We start from the raw sequence: 20,543 nt of genomic DNA on the forward strand, positions 1-20,543 counted from the left end.
GCTGGAGACGAAACCAAGTTTCGTGTAAGAAAGTGTAAGTTTTTGTATTCTTGTTCTATCATCTTTCTTTTTACTTACCTTTCTTGTCTCTCTTTTTCTTTCTTTTTTCCTTACTTCCTTTTCTCTTCCTTTTCCATCTCCTCCTCTTTTTTCTACTTATCTTCCTCTTCTTTTTTTCTGAAGCTACGAGGCCTTCTTTGCGGCTGGGTGGGAAGAAAACCTGGAGAAAATGAGAGCCGGATGGGTCTTCGTGATAAAAAGGGAAGGAGAAATTCAGAAGGGAAAATCTAGTTCAGGGGTTGAAGGCTAGAGGAGAGATGGCCAACAGGAGGCAGGGAGAGGGAAGAAGAGGTCGGTTCAGGTGCAGAGGTCTACAGAAGTGGGGAGCTAAATGGCAGACGGGACTTCTGGGGGGAAAGGGAGTGCACGGTAAAGATTTGTTGCTATGGGATGTGTGATGTAATCTCCGTATCTGTATATCAGCCAAACTACTGAATTTTGCTTGTGTGTGAGTGTGTGTGAGAGAGAGAGAGAGAGAGGAGTGTGTGTGTGTGTGTGTGTGTATCTGTTATGTCATTAGGTATTAAGCATTAGGTAAAAGGAGAGCTGACCCACTAAGACCCAAGGAAGACAGGGTATGAAAAAGTTACTTACATATAGGAATCCCTTCCTTTAATGTCCTCTATTTCAGGGGTCCCCATGCCCTGGGCCCCGGAGCGGTACCGGTCCGCAGCCTGTTAGGAACGGAGCCGCACAGCAGGAAGTGAGCGGCGCGCAAGGGAGAGAAGCTTCACCTGCCGCTGCCCATCGCTCTCCATCACCCGCGTTACAGCCGAACGCCCCCGCCCCCGCGTCCGTGGAAGAAGTGTCTTCCACGAAACTGGTCCCTGGTGCCAAAAAGGTAGGGGACCGCTGCTCTAAATTACCTACTGCAGTCAAATGAGACTACTCGCTGCTTCCTGAACTTCTTGCCACTTCTTACCTCTGCACTCTTGGTGCTTGTGCTCTCAGCCTTCATATCCTGTCACTTCCGTTCCAGTAGGCTGTCAAAATCCTACTAACCTTAACAAAGTTTAAACAGCTTCTTTCCCTTAAAGCCTTCTCTGACTCCATGGCTGGAAATTATTTTGCTCTTTAATTCCTATCCTTTGTTTGCAGCTCTTTTAACTCCCTCATCATCCATTGCCTTGTATTTCAGCCACACGGGTGGGTCATTTCTCTGCTGAGCATGTGAACCACTCCTACGAAGGGATCCTGGTCTATGCATCCACGTGCCACCTAGATCCTGGATCAGTACACTTAGCAGATGCTCAGTGAACATCTATAAAAGAAAACATGCCTGGTTCACCAACTATAGTTTTTTGCCTGCATCTTCTTTTATAATATATAGGTATTTTTTAAAAGCTCTTTTGCGGGTAAAATTTCCTTCCCAGAGTACAACCCTGAAAGGTAACATTGGCAATCACAAATGGCAATAGTCAATATAGTTCTAAAACAGGCATCCTTTAGACGATACTATTTGTATTTCAATAACTAAATTATAATAGGTGTTCATCCATTTGGGAAATGTATTTACAAAGTAAAATTGTGTGGAAGTGAAAGACAGCAAAACTGTCGTTCTCAAGGTTTTTATGAGAATGGAAGGGGGTTTATGCTGTTATCTATCTTTGTCTTAAATTAAAAGAAGAACTGTCAAATGCAAAGTACCCCAGAGTCAGAAAATGTAAGTAACCTGAGGTGATAATTAGAGGTGGTTTTCATATTTCCCTTGTGGGAAGAACGGATGCTTACGGCTGTGCACATTTCTCCATTTTCATATCGTCCCTGTGCCCTCTGGCAAAAAGTAAGAAGAGAAATTCTGACTTGAGACACTGCTTGGAAGAAATAATAGGATCCCAGAGAAAATGAATGCACGACAGCCATATATATCAACACAGATGAATTCCAAAAACACATTGATGAGTGAAAAAGCAAATCACAGCAGAAAATGGGCGGGATGAGTCCCCGTACACAAGGTAAAAAGCAGATCAAACAAAACAATATGTTGTTGAGAAATATATTTATAGTGTTAAAACTTAGAAAATAGGGAATGTGAATGCCAAGTTGAAGAAGTGAACCTTATACCTTTTCGAAGGGGTGGAAGGGAAGGTAAATTTAGGAGGGAATAACATGGGGCTTCAAAGATACAGATAATATTTTCTTTCTTAAGCTGGGGGGTGGCTTTGTAAAACTATACTTATATGTTATGTCCACTTTTGTGTATATGATATTATTAATGTTTAAATATAAATATATATTGTAACTTCACAGCCCTGTTGCAAAATTGGTGTATATATAGCAGCTCAGTAGAGAGTTGTGTTAAGGGGCTACGCAGGAGTACAAGGTCGACATAGCATTTGGCAATATCACTTTTAGTCAAAGTGTTGCGGGCAACACTTTCAAATGAAAGTGTACTGGAATATTTTATGGAACAAAACAAAGCATTTGCATGAGGTTTCAAAGAGAAAATACAAGTCTTGCCAAGAAAGTCATTGTATGCAGTGAGCCATGCACACTACGTGAGATGCTCACTCATTGCCCTCCATGGTATTGGATGGTGCAGGGGAACGATCTGGGAAGTTCCAAGCAGTCAAAGAGAGGTGTGTCCCCTGAGCCAGCAGGGAGAGTAGACTGGTGCCTTGTCTCAGAACACAGCAAAGGGGTATTTATAAATATAACCCTGTAGCATATGGTGGTACACAAGCTGGCTTCCTTTTTGCTATTTTAGAGAACACTGAGCAAATTGCTTTAGAGTTCTTTGCTGAAATAGCTATTATTTTTGGTGCCCCCTAGAGGTTACTGGGCATACAGTAATAAATCAGCCTCTAGTTCTCAAGTGACCTACTAGTGACACTTCTAGCAGAGTGAGTGAGGGGTTCTGGAGAGTTTATAGGGGCAGATAACACACCTAAGACACAAGAGCCATCAGCAAGGAAAAGGAGACTTTAGGACACAAGAAACAGTCATCCTTAAAATGCAGAAAGACTTTGTTAAAGTCCTTCATCCAAATGTGAATTGAGCTGTCTCTTGCCAAAAAAGGGAATGTCAGTCTTCCTAATGTATGTACCTCAAGACAGAGTAAAAGTTGTCTCTCTAGACTAGCAGGGTAAGGATATTCAGAAAGTCTAGATTCAATCATTCTGCAAATATTTATTGAGTGTCCACTGTGCTAGCTAACAGAGTTACAGTGATGAGTAAAAACATCATCACCGCCCTTTGGGACATATGTCTAGTAAAGAAAAGGGAAATTAATCGAGTGACGTACAAATAAATGTACAATTAAAAGCAGCTAAAATGCCGTGGAATGAAGATACATGGTGCTAGAAGAGGAGGTGCTAGAAGATATGGTGGTGGAATGAATCCAGAAGAATTTCTCTGAAGAAGTGACACTTGAAGTGAGATCTGAAGGATAAGCAGAAATTAACTTGCTGAATTGGGGGTGGGGTGCCATGTTCTAGAAGAGACACCGTATATGCAAATGTCCTGAGGCAAAATACAATATCCATGGTACATTCTAGAAAATGAAAGAAGACCAGTGTGACTATAGTGCAAATAATGAGGGGGGTGAGTGAGGTGGGCATGAGAAGGGTCTTGAGGGCTATTTTAAAGATTTAGGTCATTATCCTAAAAGCAGTGAGAAACCGTTGAAGCACTGTACACAGGGGAATGATATGATCAGATATATAAGGAGAATATTATGACTTCAGGGTAAAGAATAGATTGTCAGACAGATACAGAAACAGGAAAACCATTTAGGATGAATTGTGAACCAAAGGAGTGGATAATGGTACTTACCTTATTAGGCTAATGGAAACAAAAGTGTTCTGAGAAATATTTGAAAGATAAAGTCTATAGGGCTTGAAAATGGATTGAATATCAGGGGTGAGAATCATCAGGGGTGACTCTCAGGTTTCTGGCTTGAGGTGATTGTGCCACTGACTTGGGGCACCCATAAGGGAAAGATCATGAATTTGGTTATAGATATGTTGAGTTGGAGATATTAGTAAAACAACCAAATAGAAATATTGAGAAGGCAGTGGCTACATGCAGGTGCAGTTGAGGGGAGAGCTGTCACTGGAAAAGAAGCAGCTGTCATTTGTATTTTCTGGGAGAAGGAGATGTTTGGTCATTTTGTGGTTGCATGGTGTCTTTGTTTTGATCTCTGTTCAGGCTTGTTTATGGGGTGGTCTTGTTTTTGTCTTGTTTGTAATCACAGAGTCCTCATCTGACGATAGTATGGGAAGCTGTTTATATAAAACAGGAAAACACCATGGCCTAGCTTGTAGCAGTTAAGCCAGCTACCGGCTGACAGGTTTCAGCGCTGTTTTTCTTTCTCACCAGACAAGTTGGGGTCAGATCAGGGTAGGGATGACAAAATGGTCAAGGATAGATTAAGGATGAAGAATGGGATGGAAGTCAGGAAACACAAATAGAAAAAAAATCTAATCTAAACAGACATAATATGTCTGCCACACTTGCTCGGCTCAGAAAGGCCCATCAATCATTCTAAGAAATTCCTTTATTCATTCTCTGAAAATTCACTTGTCCTTGAATGGGCCACAATACAAGCCCTTTTTAAAAAAATTAATTATTATTTTTTTTTGGCCGCATCGGGTCTTTGTTGCCGTGCGTGCGCTTTCTCTAGCTGCGGCGAGCGGGGGCTACTCTTCATTGTGGTGTGCAGGCTTCTTATTGCGGTGGCTTCTCTTGTTGCAGAGCACGGGCTCTAGGCGCGCGGGCTTCAGTAGTTGTGGCACGTGGGCTCAGTAGTTGTGGCTCGTGGGCCCTAGAGTGCAGGCTCAGTAGTTGTGGCACACGGGCTTAGTTGCTCCGCGGCATGTGGGATCTTCCCAGACCAGGGCTCGAACCCGTGTCCCCTGCATTGGCAGGTGGATTCTTAACCACTGTGCCACCAGGGAAGCCCCTACAAGCCCTTTTTCTAATTAGTATATTTCTTTCTCTTCCCTTCCTTCCCCTTCCTCCCTCCCTCCCTTCCTCCCTTCCTTCCTTCCTTCCATAACCTCATTCATTAATTGAAACCATCCACCTAATAACTAACCAGCCAATATGTTATTATGTACCAGGCACTGGGCTAGTGTATTACTTTTCTGTTGCAATGTAACAAATTAGCACAAACATACTGGCCTAAAACAAGACAGTTTGTAGGTCATAGTTCTGTAGGTAACAAGTCCAGGCTGGATTTTGCACTTAGCATCTCACAATGCTAAAATCAAGGTGTCAGCTAGGTCGATGTCCTGACCAAGGAAGAATCTGCTTTCAAGCTCATTCAGGTTTTGACAGAATCCGGTTCCTTAAGGCTGTGTGACTGAGGTCCCTGATTTCTCCCTGGCTATTGGTCAGGGACCCTCTCGGCTCTTGGAGTTCGCCTGCAATTCTTTTCCACACGGCTCCTCATGGACAATTCACAATATGATTACTGCTGTTTCCTCCAGGTCAGTGGGAATGAGGTTTTCTGACTCCTTCCTCTGCAACCAGCTGGAGAAAACTTTCTGCTTTTAGAGGACTCAGGTCTAACTCGAAATATCTCCCTTTTGCCATATAACATAACAGAATCACAGCTTCTGCCCACACTCAACAGGACTGGATTATACAAGGGCAATGGTCATTGGCGGTCACCTTGGAATTCTGCCTACCTCAACTACATAGCTAGAGCGATCAGTAATCAACAGTGCCTGCCTACAAGGAGTTCACGATCTCACTTAAAAGTCAGTCATATAAACATAATTTAAATACAGAATGGTACAATACTAGAGCTACAAAATTGTGGCGAGGTAGAAAAGAGGAAGGGGCAATTAATTTCACCTGCAACAGAAGGCTTGTGTCGTGTCCAAATCGCTTTATGGAAGAGATGTTTCAGCTGAATGTGGAAGGGTGAGATGGATCCTGAGTTGGAAGAGTATTCCTGATTGACCTTTGCCAGGAAGTGTGTGTGTGTGTGTGTGTGTGTGTGTGTGTGTGTGTGTGATGGGGAGGTGAGACAAGGGAGATGATGGTCCAGTCTAGACAGATAACGTAAACACGTAAGTGCTAGAACAGGAGCTGGTAAAGCAGACCCAGGGAAGAGCCCTAGTCAAAGAGCTAGTGTTTGTTTTCACTCTCCACAACAAAGCTCCCAGCCCACTCCTCTCAAAGCGTGGGTGAGGCACTCGGTTTGGATAAGGAGCCATCGTGTGAAGCACATGATCGTTTTATCTTGCTCTGCCATTTTGTGCTTTTAGCAAATAGAACTTCTCACAACAAAGACCCAGAAAGACAGATGTTTTAATTTTGTTTTTTTTCAGGGGAATGAAATGTTTCTGCATTTGCTACATTAGGACATAGGACAGCACTTTAGTGTTAGACACTTAAATGATGCATTATTGCCTTATAAAATCACAAGAACAACGTTTAACTAACAATGATTGGGAAGAATTCGCATTAAATGCTTAAGAGCAATTCACTGGAAAGAATCATCGGTAGACAGCTCCACTCCATGGAGGGAGGAAAATGAAAGAGCAACTGTTTTGAAATGGCTTTTTCTGCAAAAAAAGTATATTGAATTTGGGTGTCTGGAGCACAATTATACCCTGAGCAAACCATAATTCAAAAAGAATCATGTACCAAAATGTTCATTGCAGCTCTATTTACAATAGCCAGGACATGGAAACAACCTAAGTGTCCATCATTGGATGAATGGATAAGGAAGATGTGGCACATATATACAATGGAATATTACTCAGCCATAAAAAGAAACGAAATTAAGCTATTTGTAATGAGGTGGATAGACCTAGAGTCTGTCATACAGAGTGAAGTAAGTCAGAAAGAGAAAGACAAATACCGTATGCTAACACATATATATGGAATTTAAGAAAAAAAATGTCAAGAAGAACCTAGGGGTAAGACAGGAATAAAGACACAGACCTACTAGAGAATGGACTTGAGGATATGGGGAGGGGGAAGAGTAAGCTGTGACAAAGTGAGAGAGTGGCATGGACATATATACACTACCAAACGTAAAATAGATAGCTAGTGGGAAGCAGCCGCATAGCACAGGGAGATCAGCTCGGTGCTTTGTGACCACCTAGAGGGGTGGGACAGGGAGGGTGAGAGGGAGGGAGATGCAAGAGGGAAGAGATATGGGAACATATGTATATGTATAACTGATTCACGTTGTTATACAGCAGAAACTAACACACCATTGTAAAGCAATTATACTCCAATAAAGATGTAAAAAAAAAGAATTAATTGATAAAACCCCATGCATTTCATAGCATGATTTTAAAAACAAATACTTATATTTTTAACTGAATAAAAATAGATATGTGCTTCTGAGGTTGTGTGTAAGACCTTGACTTGGGTTTCGGTAGGCAGGTTTGTAGCTACATTAAACAGTTGGTTTTTGCACTTAGAATATGCTTTCTTGACGAAATATAAAACTAAAACAATAATGAGAAGAACTGAAAGTTTTAAGAAAATGCTCTGAAGATAATAATTCATTGCCAATGTGGAAAAAAGGAGCATTGCATCCTGATTCGTCATATGAAACATTAGGAAAGAGAAAATAGTCTTTACAAAATACACTTCTATCTAGACTTTAGTTTCCAAAGCTAGTAATTAAACTAAGTTTATCTGGCTTACTGCGGAAAAATGAAAGTAAATTTTTAAAGCCTTCTTCCTTAAAATGGAATGTAAATGTTTTGAGGCTCAAACCCTTTTCAAAAATGCAAACACTTAAGTTTGCTGAAAGAATTAATAATTATCTACACTGATTTCACTCCCAATCCTTTATCTATTTCTGCTCTCATAGTAATGGTATTACCATCCTTGTAGCTTTCCAAGCTAGGATACTTTCAGTCATCCTCAATTTCCTCCTCTCTCACACCTTCAGACTTAGTCACTAGATCCTGTTGATTCTACCTGGGAAATGTTTCTCAAATTTCTGCTCTTTTGTTCCACTACCATTCCTTTTGTTTGTGTCTCAATTCCCTCTTGGACTACAGTAATTGCTTACTTAGTCTTTCACAGATTCCTTCAACAAATATTTACAGAGCACTCATGGCTATGTGCTACCTATGTTATTAAAACCACCACAATTTTATCTCCTGTCCAGTCATAGCTGAGCTCCAGATCCTATATACAGCCGTTTATTTAATATCTCCATTTGGCTGTCTCATTAGTACTTTACACTTTACTTATCCAAAGCTGAAATTAGAATTCACCTTTCCTGAAGCCCCAGCCTCCCAACTGGTTTCTCCTTAATTTCTAGCCTTTCAGTAAATAGAATGTCAGCATTCTAGTAGCTCCAATGAAAAACCTCAGAATCAGCTCTGAGCCGCCCCCTGTCCACTCCCCCTTATGCAATCTATCAGCAAGTCCTATTGATTTAGCTTCCAGCATCCATCTGAATGCAGTCACTTTCTCCAGCTGAAGCAAACCACCTGGTTCAAATCCAAGTACCATCACTTACTAGCTATGAGACCCTGGGTAATTAATGTCTGCAAGTTTTGGTTTCAAATGCAAAACCATACTTTCTGAAGAAAAAAATAGGTATCATTTCAAAAAAATTCTAGAAGTGTGGCTTTACCTATCAAGAACCAAAGTCTGACTGAGTGAGGAAAAAATGAGTGCTGATTTGGTCGCTTTATCTCCCCCAAACTGATTCATATTGTTAGGGGAAAGAAAAGGGCGTTACTAGATTCTCAGCAGGAGCAGTAACAAGGCTTAGGGGGGTGTTTGGGCTTCTCACAATGACGGGGAGACTACTGCTTTTATTTGGTGGTTGCAGTGATAGAACTGTCTTGCTTCCACATGACTTTTAAATATTCCACTACATTCAGAAATCGGATTAGCCTTGATGTGTAGCATGACTTCAAGATAGAAAGTGTGTTATTTTGAGATATTTGATATTATAGAGAAGTATTTTGGCCCAACATTGAAAAAGAAAACCTAGCTCATTTATGAAAACCACACTTCCCTATTTTCCTCCCTCCAAAAATCTGCAGTTTGTCTTGGTGTATTACCTTTGCTTCTTTTTCTTATCGTATGTATATTTATAAATCAGGAGTATTCTTACTTATTCTAACATTATTTTAAATTCTAGTATCCACTAACATCTCTGCTCTTTCAAATTCTTCTTGAAAGGGATGGCTTCTGATTTTACTTCTCTTGTATTCAAACAAGATATTTAAGAGACACAAGCATCTGACTACTTCTTTATGTTGTCTACTGTAGTCAGGCCTGAGCATTTACATGTGAAAATATACAGTGTTCTATTATTAAGTACTTTCTTTTTGTATCTCAACATTACAGTTAGGGCATTTTAGGTTAGTTTGGTTAATTATGTGTGTGGGTAGATTCTATTATCTATGATATTTAAGTTTGGATTATTAAAGGGATTATTTAAAAATATCTGTTCAATAAAAATGAGTGCTGGGTCTGGTGGGGTTGAAAACCACTGATTTAGATGCAAATGGGTCCCTGACAAAAAGGCCATAGAAGAGCCAAAGGGGCTGACAGACAGAAAGGGCCCCATAGTACAGTTGAGTAAGATACAGATCGTGTGGACATGACAGCTGAGGTCATAAAAGGGCAGCAGGAGACCCAGCAGAAATCAAGACCTACACTTCGTTCAGGAGAGACTAACTCTACATTGTCAGGAAAGGCTGTGGAAACAGGATACTCCCCACAGACCACATCTCCTGCAGCCAGTGTGAAGATACTACATAAACTCCCGCAGCTCAGACCACCCTAGAGAGAGGCAAAGAGAAAGGGAAGGGGAGAAGGAGCAACTTCACTGTTTACCGTAAAGAGACAGAGGGTAACTGAGCAGTGACTGAGTTAAGTTGGATGCTTTCATTTTCCTCCATCTCAGGAAATGGAATCTTTAAGGCGACATTTCTTTCTACTATTAAAAAATGAAAAAAGGTACTTCTTTTCACACTGAGTTTGTGCGACAGTAAATTATTTCTTCCACTGCTTCCATCCTTTTCCAAGTCTCCATCATCTCTTGCTTGGAAAACTACACTGAGTGAGCTTTTAACATCCATCAGTCACATCATGTCCTTACTGTAAAATTCCCCCGATGGCTCCTTTGCACCGCTGTCATGGCTCTGAATGATCTGCCCCAACCGCTGTCCCTAACGTCCCATTTCTCCCTTGAGCCTGCCAACGTCTTTCCCCCTCCAGACCTTAGCACATGTTGTTGTGCATAGAAAGCTCTTCTCCAGGACGCATGGCATGGCTGGTTCCTTCTAATCCTTCAGGGCTCAGCCCCTTGGTCTCTGCAGAGCAACAGTCTGTTCTGACTGCCCAGTGGAAATGACTGCCTCCTTCTCTCCATCCCTGTCATCTATGCTTTGAACATCACTCTCCTTATTTACCCTGATAGCACTTGCAATGGTCCCAGTTGGCATCCCGGTTGATGGCTGCTGCATCCTCTGACTACAAGGGCCCCAAACCTTGGCATCATCCCTGGCTCTGCCTTCCTCTAACACCCCTCGTTCAATCCAGCAGGAAACACCGATGGCTCTGTCCTGAAAATGGACGGAATCTGACCACTTCCCAGTGCCTCCTGTCTTGGTCTGAGCCATATCGTCTCTCTTGGTTATGGAACACCACTTAACTGGTTTTCCTGCTTCTATGTTGACCCTCCTACAGTCTATTCTCAACAAAACAGTTAAAATGACCCTTTAAAAACTGTTAAAACCCCCCAGTGGCTCCCCATTTCTTTCACAGTAAATGTCGTAAAGTAGCCCACAAGGCCCAACTATTTAACCCTGCTTACATTTAAACCCTTGAGGGCGAAAATTATAGTCTCTAGTGTTCACTAAATTATCCCAAGTACCTAGAAGTACCTGGTAACGTAGTAGGGGCTCAGTAAATATCCTTGAAGTCCTTGAAGTAAATGGATGAATCTTGTTTCCTTTTTCATCGTTTATTTTTCCACCGTTGGAATGTAAGCTACACTTATTGGTCTTGTTTAATGCAGTATCCAAAGCACTCAGAAGAGCACCTGGTATATATTAAGTGCTTAACAAGTTCTTGTTAAAGAAATAAGTGAATATCTACTATGAAAAGACTATTGTATCTGCTTACACAATACTGGCTTAATGAATACATTGTGCATACAGGTAGCATAGCTTCCATCCATCACTTTTAGGCAGCTATCAGTGGCGGATGAAGAGTATCATACAATAAAGCAAAGAATGAACTGTTCATATAAATAGAACTTTATGGGAAGCAGTATGTAGGATTATGGTTGCCCCAAAGTTACAATCATGTAATGAACTGGAATACATTCAGTAAATATCGCCATTCTTTCTGCAGTTTGCCCTGTCTATACAGACTCTTCTGCTCAACTTCCTCTGGAAAAAGAAAGCTACTGCTTTGCTGGTTATTTGCAAAACTGCTTACCCTGGGGGTCTTTTTTTTGTTTGTTTACAAAAATGAAACCAAAAAGTCATTTCAGTGTATAAGAGCACTTTGTATCCTTGAAGGAGATGTTTACGCTGCCAATGACTTACACAATCTAGTTTGTTTTTCATCTGTACTGAAGGGCATTCATATCCACATACTCCTGTGTGCAAATGTAGGGGATCCGAAACTATTCTCTGTGATTGTTTGGATTGTTAATCTCTCCAGGGTTTCCTCAGCATTCTCAAAGGCAGTTTCTGGCACCAAAGGGAAAGCGGAGAAGTTGAGATGCAATTTCATCTCCCATCTGAACTTGATTAAGTGGGGACTGTTCTAATCAAAAGTTTGAATCCTAGGGGAGTGCAATGTTGTTAATGCGTTTGAGAATATTTGAGAAGAACAGGGAGGAAGAGTACTGAAGTTAAGGCGGAGAAGGAATCAGGCAAGAACGTAATTGTGGTACAGCTTATTAAGGCATAAAATTAGGTGAAGAAATTGCTTCACAGATAGCGTCAACCTCATCGCAAGACTGGCAAAGGAAGTGGAAGAAAGCTCTTTGAAAACATTTTTTTTATTATTTTAATAATTTGTGTAGGAATCATAGTAGCTGCAATCTATTAGCCGGAAACAATTGCCCGCTTGTGTCATTGTGGAGTAACTGTAGTGAGCTGAATGCAAACATGTTTTTCCTTTTACCTGGAGAGCATTCAATTTCAGAAACTTTCTATTCATTTTCACCTGAACGTGAGGTCTGCCCTTGTAGATAAGGAAGCATGTTTATTGCGTGTGATTTAAGAGCTATGATTAGGTTCACGCCAAGTTCCACAACTATAATAGGAAGAGCACACCTGAGGCAGACCGTTAACACAACCAAAGTTACCTATCATTAAAAAAAAAGAATATTTGGGTATATCCCTGAATTATCTACGTAATTGCTTGATTCTATGAATTGCTTTCCTTGTGTTTACCTCAAGGAAATTATGGCATTCCATTAGTTATTTTACTGAAAGCAGAAACAGATCTTCTGGGATAATGTTCTTTGAAAAAAGTTAAAAGTGCACTTATTTATGGAAACATACATTTTGTTAGCAACATAGCTGTTATATTTGTTTGCTATAATATCTTCTCCTGAAATTCTCCTAAATAATTTAACAATGATATTATAATCATGTTAAGGTTGTCATTGTCTTTCCCCTGTTTATCTGGAAAGTCACAGACTAGGTTCCAAAATGATGCAGGATGTAGCGATTTCTCAGCTTTGCCTGTAAAGCCAGAGGGAGAGGGAAAATAATTTAATTGTTCTATTGCAATTCTGTGTCTCTTCCTGCCTCTTGACTCAAAGGATCTCAAGAGAGGAGAGCGGAAATTATGGGCTCTGTGTTGATGTTCATTGGATTTCTTAAATGGCGATTTGAATGTATTTCAAGGATGTAAGTGGTTTCTAATTGTCTCTGCTTTCACCTAGTTTTCCTTGGTTAAGTTTCCTCATCTTTAAAATGGGATATTATTCAGCTGGCCTTCTGTATCCCAGGTTCTGCATCCACGATTCAACCAAGGACAGAAAACATTTGAAAAAAAATTCCGGAAAGTTCCAAAAAGCAAAACTTGAATTTTCTGTGTGCCAGCAACCATTTACCTAGTATTTACATTGTATTAGGTTTCATAAGTAATCTAGAGCCATTTAAAGGTATATGGGAAGATGTGCATAGGTCATATGCAACTACTACACCATTTTATATAAAGGACTTGAGCATCCCAGGATTGGGGAGAGGGATCTTAAAACCAGTCCCTTTCCCCCAGCCATAAAAAAGGGAGGACTGTACTTCTCTTATCTCCTTAGAGTGTTGTTCTGAGGAGCAAACGAGATAATGGCTAGGAAAGTGCTTTCCACTATACAAATTGCCGCTAGTACTCAGGTTATACATTTGGGTAGCTAATGAGGTTGTATTGATCCATTGGATATCAAGTGATTTTATAGAAAACAAGAAACTTCTCAAATAAAGTAATACAAAAAGGTATAATAGATTTTTACTTTGCTAAAGCAAAGGCATATTTAAAAAATAAGTAACGCCATTAACTAGATGCATTCAGGAAATAATTGTTGGATTTTATTGGATTTTGTTCTATCACAGTTTCCTGCTTTGGAGAGTGATGTGATGCCATTAATAGGATTTTAAACTTTAAGTGAGAAAAAGAGAAACAGAATCAAGTAAGCTTTAAGGAAACTGATTTATCTTACCTAACACCTTTCTTACTAATATAGTCTCATACAGTTTCAGGAAGGACACGGTGGTTGTTTATAGAGTTGAAAAGAGGAAAGGAAGCAGAGGAGGGACGTTTTCTTAGAAGAATCCAACCCGCCTAGAACAATAAAAATAACTTCCTTTGGGCAAGCGTTAGCATCCTTGAAAGAAATCTGGATCTTAACTAATGGCTGTGAAAGACACAGTCTGACAAATGAAATAAATCAGCACAGTGATTTATTTATTTACTTATTACGGAGACAAATACCGCATAGATCCATAAAGAGGCCAGGTGGGAAGGCTGGATGCTACGAAGACTGGGATGTTTGGGTGTGGGAAACTAGGACTGGCAGGGTACCCAGGAGGGACATGTTGACCTGAGTCAGGGAATCAAACTGCATTGTGTCCACCTTCAATACGCTGCCACTCTCAACTTGGGTCAACCTGGGCGGGGAGAGGGGGTGAATCTCGCACATCTAGGAGCTCAGCGTGTGTTAGCAGGATGAATTTTACGAGGTGACCCCTAAACTCCTCTTATGATCTAAGTGCTGCATGGTTATGGGCTGGACTTATCTGGTACTGGAAGAAACGAAGTGTGCATCGAATACAGAGCCTGATAGACAGTAGGCGCCTCATGGGTAATTGATGAATGGATGCTGGTTGAATAAAGTTGTAGAGTTGAACACACCGAGTCTGTACGTGCGGAAGGACCAGAATAAAACTTGAGCACCAGTTACAACGTCTTGTGTCGAGATTAAAAGCAGTGTAGAGCCAACATCCCCTGCCGGCGAGGGACCAGCCAACTCCTGCCAAGTCTTGCCTAGGTGAGTCTGCCCAGCAGTGGGCAGGTGTTATTCTTGCAGACAGACTGGCCAGATTTCTGTCCACTCTCAGATTGAGAAAGCTGAGGATTTGGAGATCTCGGATCAGCGCCAGCGACGATCTCCTCGGATCCTGTCCTCGCTCCGCCTTTGCCTTTCTCCCGAATCTCTCCTGGCTCTAGGCTGAAGAGATTCCCACCCCCAGTTGCCTGCTCCGAGCCCCGCGGAGCCGAGGACTCCTCCCCTGGAAACTCTTCGGGGGCTGGGGAAGGCTTTGGCGCATGCTCCTTACCTAGGGCAGGTTTTCGCTCCGGGTAGCAGGGCTCCTGTCACACCGGCTGGCGGGTTGTGGCGGCGCCAGCCAGTGTGTGCGAGTGTGTCTGCGTGCCCGCGCCTGGGCGGACCGACCCGGAGCAGCAGTGCGCCTCGCCCGGGGAGGCGGCTTCGCACCGGCGCCTAGTCCGCAGCCGCTGCGGGGCGGGGCGGGGCGGGGCGGGACGGGGGCGGGGAGCTCCTCTGCTAACTTGCGGCGGACGCCGTCCGTCCTCGCGGCTCCGGCGCCTCGCGACCTGAGGGCAGAGGCGCCGGGCGCGCGTGCGGGGCGCAGGGCCCGCGGGCGGCCGGGCCGCGCCTTTGCCCTTGGCCGGAGCCCTGGAGAGCCTCATGCAGCCCCCAAGCTCGCGGCCGCAGCTGCCTGGCTGCCCGGCTGCCCCGGGGCAGGTCCAGGACCCGAGCCGCGCTCCCCAGCGACTGAGCGCCGGCGGCGGGGTGCCCTGCGCCGCCTGAGAGCGCGCGCCGCGCCCGGGCGGGAGCAGGGAGCCGGCGGAGCCGGCGGAGCCGGGTGCCCCCGGGAGCGCAGGGCGCCCCGCGCCGCAACCGCCACCGCGCGCGCCGGCGCCCGCCTCCCCGCTAGACTCGCAGGCCCGGCTCTGTCAGCCCCGGAGCGCCGGTGTGCCGCGGGGCCGCCAGCCAGCCGCACGCCTCAGCGTCAGGGGCATGGAGGAGCGGCGGGCTCGGAGCCGCGCCCCGGAGCCCCCGAAACTTCCGAGCGGGAGCCCGACAACGTCGCTGCCGCCGCCGCTTAGCCTGCCGGCCTGAGAGCGGGACCATGGATGAAAGGTTCAACAAGTGGCTGCTGACGCCGGTACTCACTCTTCTCTTCGTGGTCATCATGTACCAGTACGTGTCCCCCTCCTGCACCAGCTCCTGCGCCAACTTCGGGGAGCAGCCCCGCGCCGGGGAGGCCGGCCAGCCTGCCGCCCCCGGTCCCGCCCGCCCGGCACAGGCGCCGCTCGAGGACTGGGAGCGACGGCCCCAGCTGCCCCCGCCACCCCGGGGGCCGCCCGAGGGACCTCGGGGGGCCGCGGCGCCGGAGGACGAGGACGAGGAGCCGGAGGACCCGGAGGAGGACGAGGCAGAGGAGGAGGAAGAAGAGCCGGACCCCGAGGCCCCGGAGAACGGGTCGCTGCCCCGGTTCGTGCCACGCTTCAACTTCACCCTGAAGGACCTGACCCGCTTCGTGGATTTCAACATCAAGGGGCGCGACGTGATCGTGTTCCTGCACATCCAGAAGACCGGGGGCACCACGTTCGGGCGGCACCTGGTGAAGAACATCCGGCTGGAGCAGCCGTGCAGCTGCAAAGCCGGCCAGAAGAAGTGCACCTGCCACCGGCCCGGCAAGAAGGAGACGTGGCTCTTCTCCCGCTTCTCCACCGGCTGGAGCTGCGGGCTGCACGCCGACTGGACGGAGCTCACCAACTGTGTGCCGGCCATCATGGAGAAGAAAGACTGTCCCCGCAACCACAGCCATACCAGGTACTGTCCCCTTCCGCGTCTCGCTTCCTGCCAACTGCCACCCCCCTCCCAGCTCCCCCAAGTCCCGACCCCGGCGGCCCCGCGCTCACTGGGCGGCGTGCTGCTGGTTCCCCAACATCTTCCAGCGGTTCGGCCAGAGGCTTTAGGAGAGCGATAAGGAACCTTTGGATGGTGCCCTGGCCTTGAACTCGCTCCCCCCTCCCCCCCCGTCGATTCCCGCTCCCCCTCCCCCAAAGGTGATGGGAACCATCGTCGTGTGTGTGTCCTTCCTTTTGCCTAGCACGGTGTGGCCTCCCTCCCAGCCGATGCTCGGAGAACCGCGCAATGGCCAGGAGGCCTGGGTTAGACTAGCGAGGTCGAATCCTGTACCTAAGTGCTGTGAGTGGAAACTCAAACCTGGTAAAAGGCAGGGGGAGCTGGAGGTAGAGAGGCAGGGCAGGAGTTTTCCAGGCATGGAGAAGGCAGAGACGAGTCTAGTGGCTCTTGGGTGGCTGCTCTCCAGCTCAGGAAACAGTCCTCTTGATGCCACTTTGAAGACACACGTTCAATTTCCTGCTCTACCTCTATAACCCTAATTCTGGAGATGGGCTTTGTTGCTGAGCAGCGCCAGGGTTTGGACTCATGCTGTTCTCAGCAAGATTTCCACTCTCCCCCAGGCCGATCCATCAACTCGTTCTGAAAGTATGTGTTAAATGCCTACTGTGTGCCTGGAAGTGTGGTAAATGCTAGGTGGATTCAAAGATTTAATAAGTAAAATCCCTTCCTTTCAGGATAGACTAGCTTCCTCTCCCACCCCCATCCATACCCGCTTTTAAATAGTAATGCTGCTGAGAATTAGGAAAGTTTGAAATCTTAATAGCCAATGAAACTGCATACCTTATTAACATCCTCTGAGAGACGCATGGGCTTAAGAATTTTGGTTGAATGTTCTTTCTGCCCATTGCAATTTGAAGATTAATCTGACATGCTTGCTCAAAGGACTAAAATATTAAAAGCTTGGAATACTAGTTTATTGAGGTTTTTGTCTCAAAGGTTTCAAACAATTTGGTGCAAGGAAATAGGACTTTAAAAACTCAAGCTCAGCATGTTGATACCAGATAGCTTTTGCACCTGACATTATGGAAAAGCTTCCTTTACTGGAAGCTACCCAGATTCTGGAATTCACCACCACTGAAGCATCTAATTCTACTTCATTTCTCCAAGAATGAGCAAAATTTCATTATGGGATTTTTTTTACTCTGGCAGTTTTTCAAATACTTTCTCTCCTCCTTTCCCTGTTTAATGGAAATTGCTTAGAATAAGAAACTGGTTGGACTTGGAATGAAAGCATTAGGCTCCTTCCTTAGGTTTTAGGACTTTTTACTTTCAAAGATTTCTAATTGTGTAGTGTTTTAGATCCTGCCCTTCTATTTTAGTTTAAGACAATTTTTCAATTGATAATTACTTACAAACTTTCTACCAAAAGACATTATTATTTCATGAGAGAGAGTCTCTGCTACATTTCCCCCCAAATGGTACTTTTTGTATTTACACCTTTATGTATTAATTCCTGAGTGACCCCAAAGAGTTTACTAGTCTGATTCCCAGCTTCCATTTCACTTAAACTAGAGACTGATTATCACATAGAAACATCTAGTGATTCTTCAGTAGGGATTGGCATTATTTTCTATCAATGTATATAAAACTGTTAGTGAATAGATGAAGATTTTAGAGGAATTAGAGATTATGGAATCTAAAAATAATTGGATTTTTGCTTAGTGATGAAATGCTGCTGCTGCTACAGACCCTGCGCAGATTACAGCAGTGAGGTCTTACTTCTGTAGGAAATACTCAGTATCTCTCTGCTGTGTGATGTGGGAAAATGCCACCTTGGCTATTTGAACATATGGTTTCTACTGCACAGTCAAGTGCTTTTCTTTGTTTAGTGATGGACTCATTTCTCTCAGAATCAGAAGTTATCAGATAATCACCTGCACTGGTTTGCTTTTTAAAAAATTTTTAAAATTTTGTGGTAGTATTTTTTGGGGGACCGTTTTTTATAATCCTTCCTCCTCTTTGTCCTCACCCTCTCTTTCTTTCCTGGTATTCTCAGTTACTTTTCTTCTCTGGATACTTTAGGAAGGAATAGCTGTGGTTTATGCGAAGTGCCCTGCATCAGAAGCGATAGGGAAAAAGTTGAAGAGATGTTCAGCTGCACCTTCCTCACAGAGAAGATTGAATTAGTTGTCTGTCATGAGAATGTCTGTGTACAGCATTCTACAGTCAACTAGATTAGCTTGGATAATGGAGGGTCCATTTCCACAATGCAAAATGACAGATAATCTATTGCTACGTAATGGGAACAAGGTTCTACTTCAAATAGGGCTGACTCTGAGCAAAATCAAGAAGTAGATCATGTTGACTTTGGTGCCCTAGTCTCTTTGCTTTTGGTTCCCCCAATGTCCCCTCCTTCCCCACTTCTCACAGGGATCAGTGTCCTTGTGGGTCATGTTATAGGTAAGAGCAAGGATTATTGAGTCAGATGGACGTGGCTCTTGTGCTTACTAGCTGTGTAAGTTAGTGAGTTGCCCTTTCTGACCTCAGATTCTTCATCTTTAAATATGGATAATATTGGTACTTTCCTCTTAGAGGTGTTATGAGAATTAAATGAGCAAATGCATGTAAAATACTTGGTATAGTATCTGTGCATAGTATAATATGCTGGTACACAGCACTCAATACTTACTATGCAGGTGTATAGTAATACTTAAATATTAGTTGCTCATTGTAATAGCAGTATTTCCCCTAATCAAGGCCTTCTTCCACGAAAGGATGTGAGGTCAGTTCCTTAGAGCAGCTCAGTGTAAATGGGTCACCTTAATTCGTAGAGATGCCATTTTATCATTGTTTGTATGGAGACGGAATTCTAAGTTCAAAACATTAAGCAGTAAATCGAAAATTATGGATGGCCATTTGGGCATCAGTCATTGCAGAGGACAGGATGGGAAACAGGGGTGGGAGGACACAATATAACTGAGTACACATTCTGTTGGTGACAAGAAAAACTTGTTGGAATGGTGAGAGAGGAGTTGGGAACATCTAGGACCAAAGGCAGAAGCAGGGAGCCAACTCTGGGAGGAGGTTTGTGGTAGAGCGGAAGGAACTGTCATAGGGGTTATAAGGGGCCGGGAAGGGGCAAGGCTCTGGGGCTGGCAGTTTGGGTCCAGTACAGAGGGCATTTCTGACCACAGAAACTGGTTAGAGTAAGATAGGAAGCTACGAGGAAGACGGCTTATCTGAATGACCTCTTTTATCATATTTGTGATGATTTCTTCCCATTCCTTTTCTTTCTTTTCTCTGTTATTTATTTGGCAGGATATTCTTTCTCCTTATCTTTCTCCTTCCTTCATCATTGCAGTATGTTTCCCCTTTTTGTCTGCATACCCAGGTCTTTGGAAGACTCTTCTTTACCATTGTTGAGTGTGGGTAAAATCGTAGCATTGTATGGCTAAAAAAAAGACTGAAGAGATAATCTAGTTCCATAATTTATATGGCAAATGGGTTATCTAATACTAAGGAGGTGTAATATGTCTAAAGTTTCCCCAGGGAACTCGTGTCTTCATTTTGATAATTTATATTCAATGTTTTGCCTACTGTTTCTTCTGTTCACTATGACAACTATACTGGAGAGTGTTTTAAGCGCCTACTGTGTGCACCTACTGTGTGATAGGTCTAGGAACACAGTTTTGAACAAATAGTGTCAGCCCTCTGAGCTTGGGCCATTAGGCAAGATGGGCCTTGCTCTTCTTCAATAAGTGGGTATCGCTCTCATTCTTAAAATGATGGAAAGAGAGTCCATCCGTACCTTTTGTAGGGTAGGATGGCAGTTGTTCCCTTTTATGACCGCATTCTATTGGTCCTGTTAGAGGAACCTTATGAGCATGGTGTTAGATAGGACCCTCTGTGTTGCAGAGGATACAAACCTGACTCAGGCTCAATTCAGGCAGAGGGGAATTATTGACTTACTAACCAGAACACAGGAAAGATGGGGGTAGAGTTGGTTTTAAGAATGGTTGGAACTGGAGATTTGGGAACTTTCTCCCCACACCCCTTTTCATATTGAACTCATTATATCAAATTGGCTTATTCCATGAAATGAGTAAATGGCTATCAACTCTAATAGCTCCACCAGCTAAGAGGAAAGCAGGCCTTCTCTGAGTTCCAATTTAAAACC

The 20,543-nt window shown here is 43.9% G+C and overlaps 2 protein-coding genes across 2 annotated transcripts in view; one reads left to right on the forward strand and one right to left on the reverse strand.

Moving 5' to 3' along the window:
• Nucleotides 1-52: 52 nt before the first annotated feature.
• LOC307176615 (uncharacterized protein) lies at nt 53-15,625 on the reverse strand (the record flags this gene model as incomplete). The annotated part of the gene is made up of 3 exons (XM_079902945.1): nt 53-220; nt 14,808-15,444; nt 15,497-15,625. The coding sequence occupies 2 exons, from the start codon at nt 15,623-15,625 to the stop codon at nt 14,845-14,847; spliced, it is 729 nt and encodes a 242-aa protein (XP_079759071.1). The 3' UTR covers nt 53-220; nt 14,808-14,844.
• Nucleotides 15,549-20,543, forward strand: part of HS6ST3 (heparan sulfate 6-O-sulfotransferase 3) — a gene marked incomplete at its 3' end in the record, with an annotated part of 651,525 nt that continues 646,530 nt past the window's right edge. Inside the window, exon 1 of the mRNA XM_079902552.1 lies at nt 15,549-16,330. Within this exon, the coding sequence (XP_079758678.1) occupies nt 15,624-16,330 (707 nt within the window). The 5' untranslated portion in view covers nt 15,549-15,623. The remainder of the gene's footprint in view (nt 16,331-20,543) is intronic.

The sequence above is a fragment of the Stenella coeruleoalba genome (assembly GCF_951394435.1).
Source record: "Stenella coeruleoalba genome assembly, chromosome: 18".
Lineage (NCBI taxonomy): Eukaryota > Metazoa > Chordata > Mammalia > Artiodactyla > Delphinidae > Stenella > Stenella coeruleoalba.